Below are 9982 nucleotides of genomic sequence, written 5' to 3'. Positions count from 1 at the left end.
TTATTATAATGACGATAAAAATAAACCCCTAGAGTACGTTGTTAATTTCTTTATTCTATACGGAAAATTCTTCATTCATAAACAAAAATTTGCATCTGTCTTATCCTTATTTTGACTCTGAATTAAGCTCACTTCTTCATTCTCTTCGTTATATAAATAATAATAAAAAAATCCCTACGATTTATACAATATTATGAAGAAATATTTAAAGTAAATACATGCACTTAAAAGCTTTCCTTGTATGTTTTCTTGTCATTTCTCTCTGCCATGTCATCCTTGTATTATTATTATTATTTTATTTTTTAATGTCTTGTTTTTTATGTATGTGTATGTAATTTCTTGATAATGTTATTTTGTTCTTGAGCAATAAAAAATAAAATAAAAAAAATGAGGGAATTACGTTGTCTTTCGTTGCTCCCTTCAGTGTCCACCTCAAGGGCTCCCTTCGAAGGGAGGAGGGCATAGGGATGATCACTTCCGCTTGGAAGTTTACCTGAGTTGTGTCATCGTGATCGTGTGTTGAGCAGCCACAGGTCAGACGCGGCTCCGTGTTTAATGATCCTCTAGAACAGAGACGGAGAGAGCGAGACAGCAGACATGAGGAGGAATAAAGCTGAGGTGGAGCGATATATTTCTGCAGCTCACTCTCCCGTTCAGAAACAGGTAAGTCATGATAATGTCAGGAATAAGACGACGATGTCTTCAGTGTTATTTATATCGCATGAACTTTCCTTAAGTAGTTGTTTCACTGTTTTAAAGTCACTCAGCCTCGCTTCTCTTCTCCACGCAAATGTGGAGAGTTTCAGAGCTGTTTACAAACACCTGTTAACTTCATGCGTTTTTACTGAGCAGATTGCTATTATCAAAAATATTTTATTTACACTTGGTCACATAATTGTGTCTCCGCAAAACGGATATAAATCCGACCTTCAATTACTGCAAATTTAATTGAGTTCACGTCACCGAAAGCAACAAATGAGCTGGAATGTATTATTCAACAGGTAATTTAAAAATCAAAAACTGTAATAGGAGAGAGCGGCAACAGCAATGCTAAAATCATTAAGTTTCTTTACTTTTAATGATGGTGATTGTGTATTAAGCATCTGCGACTTCTTGTAGCTTAAGTTTCACTTTCATTTCCGACAGTTTGCTGAAGCGAAACCCAACACACGACGTAACAGTTACGTAATCTATACTTACTTTTTGGTCATATAATAGGCTTGTTTGAGATGCGCCTCGCCTGAAGTGTAGTCGAGACTAGAGTAGAGGAGGGGTGAAGAAAGTGCAGGCAAGATGTACAGATCTCTCTTCTCTAGTGGATCAGAGTCACACACCTGTGAGATCGAAGGTGGATATCGCAGGATTCACGCTCGTGCACGGTGTTGCTAAACTGGATGTAATTTAAGTTATGTTGCTTTTATATGATGAAAATAAATATAATGAACAAGACACCCAAAGTACTTGTTATTTAATTCCATTCCAAATACGTGTTTATCAATAATTCTTTCTTTAATACAGACAAGTGATATATACAGTGAGGAAAATAAGTATTTGAACACCCTGCTATGTTGCAAGTTCTCCCACTTGGAAATCATGGAGGGGTCTGAAATTGTCATCGTAGGTGCATGTCCACTGTGAGAGACATAATCTAAAAAAAAAAATCCAGAAATCCAAATATATGATTTTTTAACTATTTATTTGTATGATACAGCTGCAAATAAGTATTTGAACACCTGTCTATCAGCTAGAATTCTGACCCTCAAAGACCTGTTAGTCTGCCTTTAAAATGTCCACCTCCACTCCATTTATTATCCTAAATTAGATGCACCTGTTTGAGGTCGTTAGCTGCATAAAGACACCTGTCCACCCCATACAATCAGTAAGAACGTATGAGGCGCCACGTAGGATTTAAATCAAACTTCGCTCATCAATACATACATAACACACGTGCATATACACCTATAAATTACTCGCATATACATGTATACTATTGGATGTTCAAAATACATATATGAAATACACGTGCACACTAATATGAAATCCATACCAATACATATTATGTTAGTCATGAATGCATATACACTTGTGAATAACTTGCATATACATATAAACTTGACGCACGCATACACCTATAAATACTCGCATATACATATAAACTGCCATGCATATACACCTATAAACACTCGCACATACATATAAACTTCCATGCATATACACCTATAAACACTCGCACATACATATAACTCGATGCGCGCATACACATCCATAAAACACTCGCGCATAAATAAAACGTGGATGCATGCTTTGTGTATGTATATGCGAGTGATTTCATATGTGGATGTGCGTAAACTTTTCAGTGTAAAAGGAAGTCATTTCAGTGTAACCGGAAGGCATTTCAGTGTAACCGGAAGGCATTTCAGTGTAAAAGGAAGGCATTTCAGTGTAAAAGGAAGTCATTTCAGTGTAACCGGAAGGCATTTCAGTGTAAAAGGAAGTCATTTCAGTGTAACCGGAAGGCATTTCAGTGTAACCGGAAGGCATTTCAGTGTAAAAGGAAGTCATTTCAGTGTAAAAGGAAGTCATTTCAGTGTAAAAGGAAGTCATTTCAGTGTAAACGGAAGGCATTTCAGTGTAAAAGGAAGTCATTTCAGCGTAACCGGAAGGCATTTCAGTGTAAAAGGAAGGCATTTCAGTGTAAAAGGAAGGCATTTCAGTGTAAAAGGAAGGCATTTCAGTGTAAAAGGAAGGCATTTCAGTGTAAAAGGAAGTCATTTCAGTGTAAAAGGAAGTCATTTCAGTGTAACCGGAAGTCATTTCAGTGTAACCGGAAGGCATTTCAGTGTAAAAGGAAGTCATTTCAGCGTAACCGGAAGGCATTTCAGTGTAAAAGGAAGTCATTTCAGTGTAAAAGGAAGTCATTTCAGTGTAACCGGAAGGCATTTCAGTGTAAAAGGAAGGCATTTCAGTGTAAAAGGAAGTCATTTCAGTGTAACCGGAAGGCATTTCAGTGTAACCGGAAGGCATTTCAGTGTAAAAGGAAGGCATTTCAGTGTAAAAGGAAGTCATTTCAGCGTAACCGGAAGGCATTTCAGTGTAAAAGGAAGGCATTTCAGTGTAAAAGGAAGTCATTTCAGTGTAACCGGAAGGCATTTCAGTGTAAAAGGAAGGCATTTCAGTGTAAAAGGAAGTCATTTCAGTGTAACCGGAAGGCATTTCAGTGTAAAAGGAAGGCATTTCAGTGTAAAAGAAAGTCATTTCAGCGTAACCGGAAGGCATTTCAGTGTAAAAGGAAGTCATTTCAGTGTAAAAGGAAGTCATTTCAGTGTAACCGGAAGGCATTTCAGTGTAAAAGGAAGGCATTTCAGTGTAAAAGGAAGTCATTTCAGTGTAACCGGAAGGCATTTCAGTGTAAAAGGAAGTCATTTCAGTGTAAAAGGAAGGCATTTCAGTGTAAAAGGAAGTCATTTCAGTGTAAAAGGAAGTCATTTCAGTGTAAACGGAAGGCATTTCAGTGTAAAAGGAAGTCATTTCAGCGTAACCGGAAGGCATTTCAGTGTAAAAGGAAGGCATTTCAGTGTAAAAGGAAGGCATTTCAGTGTAAAAGGAAGGCATTTCAGTGTAAAAGGAAGGCATTTCAGTGTAAAAGGAAGTCATTTCAGTGTAAAAGGAAGTCATTTCAGTGTAACCGGAAGTCATTTCAGTGTAACCGGAAGGCATTTCAGTGTAAAAGGAAGTCATTTCAGCGTAACCGGAAGGCATTTCAGCGTAAAAGGAAGTCATTTCAGTGTAAAAGGAAGTCATTTCAGTGTAACCGGAAGGCATTTCAGTGTAAAAGGAAGGCATTTCAGTGTAAAAGGAAGTCATTTCAGTGTAACCGGAAGGCATTTCAGTGTAACCGGAAGGCATTTCAGTGTAAAAGGAAGGCATTTCAGTGTAAAAGGAAGGCATTTCAGTGTAAAAGGAAGTCATTTCAGCGTAACCGGAAGGCATTTCAGTGTAAAAGGAAGGCATTTCAGTGTAAAAGGAAGTCATTTCAGTGTAACCGGAAGGCATTTCAGTGTAAAAGGAAGGCATTTCAGTGTAAAAGGAAGTCATTTCAGTGTAACCGGAAGGCATTTCAGTGTAAAAGGAAGGCATTTCAGTGTAAAAGGAAGGCATTTCAGTGTAAAAGAAAGTCATTTCAGCGTAACCGGAAGGCATTTCAGTGTAAAAGGAAGTCATTTCAGTGTAAAAGGAAGTCATTTCAGTGTAACCGGAAGGCATTTCAGTGTAAAAGGAAGGCATTTCAGTGTAAAAGGAAGTCATTTCAGTGTAACCGGAAGGCATTTCAGTGTAAAAGGAAGTCATTTCAGCGTAACCGGAAGGCATTTCAGTGTAAAAGGAAGGCATTTCAGTGTAACCGGAAGGCATTTCAGTGTAAAAGGAAGGCATTTCAGTGTAAAAGGAAGTCATTTCAGTGTAACCGGAAGGCATTTCAGTGTAAAAGGAAGGCATTTCAGTGTAACCGGAAGGCATTTCACTGTAAAAGGAAGGCATTTCAGTGTAAAAGGAAGGCATTTCAGTGTAAAAGGAAGTCATTTCAGTGTAACCGGAAGGCATTTCAGTGTAAAAGGAAGGCATTTCAGTGTAACCGGAAGGCATTTCAGTGTAACCGGAAGGCATTTCAGTGTAAAAGGAAGGCATTTCAGTGTAAAAGGAAGGCATTTCAGTGTAAAAGGAAGGCATTTCAGTGTAAAAGGAAGTCATTTCAGTGTAAAAGGAAGGCATTTCAGTGTAAAAGGAAGTCATTTCAGTGTAACCGGAAGGCATTTCAGTGTAAAAGGAAGACATTTCAGTGTAACCGGAAGGCATTTCAGTGTAACCGGAAGGCATTTCAGTGTAAAAGGAAGTCATTTCAGTGTAAAAGGAAGTCATTTCAGTGTAACCGGAAGGCATTTCAGTGTAAAAGGAAGGCATTTCAGTGTAAAAGGAAGTCATTTCAGTGTAACCGGAAGGCATTTCAGTGTAAAAGGAAGTCATTTCAGTGTAACCGGAAGGCATTTCAGTGTAACCGGAAGGCATTTCAGTGTAAAAGGAAGTCATTTCAGCGTAACCGGAAGGCATTTCAGTGTAAAAGGAAGGCATTTCAGTGTAACCGGAAGGCATTTCAGTGTAACCGGAAGGCATTTCAGTGTAAAAGGAAGGCATTTCAGTGTAAAAGGAAGGCATTTCAGTGTGGTCCGTGTACGTTTTGATAGTTTGTTTTCCAATTTGAAATGAAATAAGCAGAAACGAGAAAACGGACCCTTATTCGTTTTTTCGTTTTTCAAAAAAAACGAAAAAACGAGATTTCGGCTTGATTTTTCGTTTTTTAGTTCACAGGCAAAAAACGAATAAATGACTTCAAAATTCGTTTTCCACATGTGGGCGGCCTGACATGCCCCCTTCCGCCGATTGGTCAAGCAAATCTGAGCGTGTGACGTCATCAGTTGTCGCTCAGGTCAGGTCTGTTCAACAAAATAATAGTCCTCTACTATGGCTACAGATTCTTAAACTGTACTATTGGGCTTTCTTCTGTGCAACTTTACACGTTTCACAGAAATCTTTACATCAGAAATATTAATTATTAGTCTGCCACCAGCCTGTTTTATTTAGCTGTGCGGAGTTTAATCTGTGTGGTGAAGCTGCGCTTGACAGCGCCGAGCGGGAGAGGCTCACTGACCAATGTTCAGTCAGCAGTCAGAACTTTTCTTTTAGACGCTCCGTTTTGCCACGGGATGGTGATTGCAAATACTGTAATGCCAATCGGCTGAGGGTGGGTAGTACCGATGATTGTGAAATACATTTTTACTGAAACTGTAATCATATCCGCGACCCGCGAGAATGAGACAGATGATTGACAGGACGATAGCGAAGGCAATTAAAGGTGCTAGATAACTTCTGTTAACAAAAAAATCAATAAAAAAGTGTTTAATATAAGTGACTTTGTCTTTGTTTTATTGTTTTTGTTGTTTTTAATCAAATAATTGTGAACCACAAACTGAGCCTTCGTTTTAAAGGGCAATTTCCAAATATATTTTATTTATTTGTTATAATATGGGTATTTTATAATACAGCATAAATAAAAACAAGCACACTTAATATGTATGCCTATAGGCTAAACACCACAGTTTTTTGGTTTTGTTTGTGTGAACTTTTATCCCCAACCATATTTATTCATGGGCTCCAGCAGGGGTCACGCTCAGCACCCCTACTTCCCATGGTACTAACTGTAATTAACAGTATGCTGACCCAGTTTATATGTAAAATCTTTGGTATATGTAATCTATATGTAGGCTAATATCTAAAAACACTTTACAGTGTGATGGAAATAAACTTTTCTTAAAGCGTGTTGTATATCACCACAGATTTATTGTTACCCTTCTGTGTTGTATACTGTAATAGACAATTGTCCTGCAAAATGATGAGGTTTTTTGTAAGAAAAACATTGCGAGCAAATGTCGAATTCTTGTTTGAAATATAAATCAACAACGTAAGAGGCTTAGGCTTTTTTTTATTTTTTTTAAAAAAACGAAAAAAAAATGAATAAAGGGGCTGTTTATCTCGTTTATGCTTATTTCATTTCAAATTGGAAAACAAACTATCAAAAAGGCAGGTTAATTCCGTGTACGCACAAATGACTAAAGTTTACGCACATCCACATATGAAATCACTCGCATATACATATATACACAAAGCATGCATCCACGTTATATGTATGTGCGAGTGTTTATAGGTGTATATGCATGGAAGTTTACATGTATGTGCGAGTGTTTATAGGTGTATATGCATGGAAGTTTATATGTATGTGCGAGTGTTTATAGGTGTATATGCATGGAAGTTTATATGTATGTGCGAGTGTTTATAGGTGTATATGCATGGAAGTTTATATGTACATAGTGTATATATATATATATATATATATATATATATATATATATATATATGGCATCACATAACCCATATAGAGATTGCACTGTCAGAGATTTGGGAATATTCACATATAATTTATACACATACAGTAAAACATGATATCAAAGTTTTGAGATCAATCATTTGAAAAGAGATCAATATATCACGGTTGTTTAAACCAATGAGCATTAATCTGTGCCGTCAGTAAGTCGTTTGGAGAGCAACTGCGCTCGTGAGAGTTTTCTGGCATACGTCAGCATGACATCAGAGCCAGGCGGACCGCACTCGACACATCTCTAACCGGCATGCATCTCGCGCTGATCACCGGTGATCGGTTCTGCGAAGATTTTGCTCATCTCAAACAAGCCTAATGACCAGGGGGGCAGGGTTTCATAAAATATTGAAGCTTCCCCGGGCGCCGCCACTGATTAGCAGACCATCACCTGCTGTTAGCATTCCATTGACTCGCATTCATTTTGGCGTCACTTTGACATCGAATAACTTTACATCTGAGGCGTTTAAAGACTCCGTTTGTCCATTATTTATTTCTAAAGAAATACGAAAATGTATAAAAGGCTCCATTACCTTGTGTCTTACGTTATGACCCCGTAGATGCAGTTTTTTTTAAAATAGGCTAACGATTGCGTCATAACCACACGACTCTCTGTCGCACAGTAGAGAGATTACCGTATGGACAGGAGGAGAAGCTCACGGGCAATCAGGGGACGTGGAGGCAAAATGACAAAATAATTAATCAGAATACCTAGCAAAAGTTGCTCCTGCTCCTAGCTCATGGACAGCTCCTACTCACGCTCTCCGTCTCTGCAAGATTCGGAAGGGAATGATTCAGATTTCTCTCGGCACAGCTACTAGAAGACAGACGGGTTGCTCACGTCACATCTACGTCGTCAAGCTCAGTTTGAGTCTGCGCAGTCGCTCAGCCATCAGGAAGTGAGAGCTTCTAATTGACTTCACTTTTCTCCATTGAATCCAATGGGGTCGCTGTGTCCAGTTTATATACTGTCTATGGTAATGACTTGACGAATTGACAAAGTAACTACGACGTCGCATGCCCGTAATTTCATTACCATCAAATAACCAACTCTCAACGTCGCCACAATTCTCCTAACATTATAAGATTACCAAGAACGTTTCAGATAGGTCAAGGTCACTAATTTATATAATTTACTAATTTAAAACAACATTTCTGCTGACCAAGGTGCTTCACAAAACACAATTAAACTAAGTCACACAAAAATACAGAGTATACTTGTAAATGTTAATTAGCAACCATAAAAAAATAATAATAATCAAGACTTAAGAACTTTACTCACTAAGACTAACATATCCAAAGTTATGAATAGGCCTGAGAAAAAAGATACGTGTTTTTTTTTTTAGAGATGACTTAAGTGCAGATAAAGAAGAAGATAGCCTAGCAGATTGAGGTAGTGAATTCCACAGCTTAGAGGAACAAATGGAGAAGGCTCTGTCACCTTTAGATTTCAAGCGAGACACTGGGACGAGTAATAGTTTGTCAGAGGATGATCTGAGAGATCTTTGGGGAGAGTATGGACAAATTAGGTCTGAGATGTAAACTGGAGACAGACTGTGCAAGGCTTTAAATACCAATGTTAAAACCTTGTAATCAATTCTGTATTTGACAGGTAGACAATGTAAATGTAACAAAATAGGGGTGATATGTTCAGGCTTTTTCTTCCCCATTAAGAAGCGAACTACAGCATTTTGAACCAGTTGCAGACGTGATAGGGAAAACTGGTTAATACCAGCATACAGCATACCTGTCAACACTCCCGTTTTCCCCGGGAGTCTCCCGTACTTCACACCCATCTCCCGCCCCCCTCCCGTTTTGTTATTTCTCCCGTGAAACTCCCGTTATTTGTATGGCCCAAACGTCGTTATACAGTGCTATGCATAAGTGAATACACCCATGCTAAAGTTGACTAAAAAGAGGAATAAAAAATCATATTTTGGAAATTGAACTTAATGCCTTAATTTAAAAAATTAGGAAAAATCCAACCTTTAAGGACACCAATTTTCTTTGTGAATGAATAATGTATCGTAAATAAATAAATGTTCTTCCTTAAAATACAGGGTGCATAAGTCTGGACACCCCTATGTTAAATTCCCATAGAGGCAGGCAGATTTTTATTTTTAAGTATTTTTTTTACATTTTTTTTTAGGATACTATGCATCCTGATAAAGTTCCCTTGGCCTTTGGAATTAAAATAGCCCCACATCATCACATAGCCTTCACCATACCTAGAGATTGGCATGGTTTTATTTCAGTTAGCCTAAAAGCTAGTTTGATTTGCATTGAGAGATGATCTTATGGAAAGTACCCCATGCCAATCTCTAGGTATGGTGAAGGCTATGTGATGATGTGGGGCTATTTTAATTCCAAAGGCCAAGGGAACTTTATCAGGATGCATAGTATCCTAAATTTTATTTTTTTAAAAATACTTAAAAATAAAAATCTGCTTGCCTCTATGGGAATTTAACATAGGGGTGTACTCACTTATGCACCATGTATTTTAAGGAAGAACATTTATTTATTTACGATACATTATTCATTCACAAAGAAAATTGGTGTCCTTAAAGGTTGGATTTTTCCTAATTTTTTAAATTAAGGCATTAAGTTCAATTTCCAAAATATGATTTTTTATTCCTCTTTTTAGTCAACTTTAGCATGGGTGTATTCACTTATGCATTGCACTGTATATCAAAAATCACATCAATATATTATTCCAAGGTTGTCCAGTTGCCAGATCTTGTATGAAACCCATCCTACTCGCACAATCAACACATCATACACATTTCAAGCCATTTGTGAGCTCAACCTGGCAAACCTACAACCCAGTTGTGCCGTCGATATCTGCGCAGGTAGTAGACGCGGGAAGTTGAATGGGAAAAGACTCCGTGGTAAGTAAATATTTAACGCAATTAACGCAGCATCCGTTTTTTTCTGTCATCCTTTGGCTGCATGGTGTTACATTAAATAATGCGCTTTTATTCTTGCTAATGCTTTTAAACT

The 9982-nt window shown here is 37.8% G+C and overlaps 1 protein-coding gene across 1 annotated transcript in view; it reads left to right on the top strand.

The window, feature by feature from the left end:
- Nucleotides 1–523: 523 nt before the first annotated feature.
- LOC311088041 (E3 SUMO-protein ligase RanBP2-like) overlaps nucleotides 524–9982 on the top strand; it is a 210478-nt gene continuing 201019 nt past the window's right edge. Inside the window, exon 1 of the mRNA XM_084121678.1 lies at nucleotides 524–663. Within this exon, the coding sequence (XP_083977804.1) occupies nucleotides 598–663 (66 nt within the window). The 5' untranslated portion in view covers nucleotides 524–597. The remainder of the gene's footprint in view (nucleotides 664–9982) is intronic.

This window comes from Abramis brama (genome assembly GCF_963993115.1).
Source record: "Abramis brama genome assembly, chromosome: 8".
NCBI classification, from domain to species: domain Eukaryota; kingdom Metazoa; phylum Chordata; class Actinopteri; order Cypriniformes; family Leuciscidae; genus Abramis; species Abramis brama.
The sequence above is the reverse complement of the archived record's forward strand: the minus strand, read 5'-3'. Positions and strand labels throughout refer to the sequence as shown.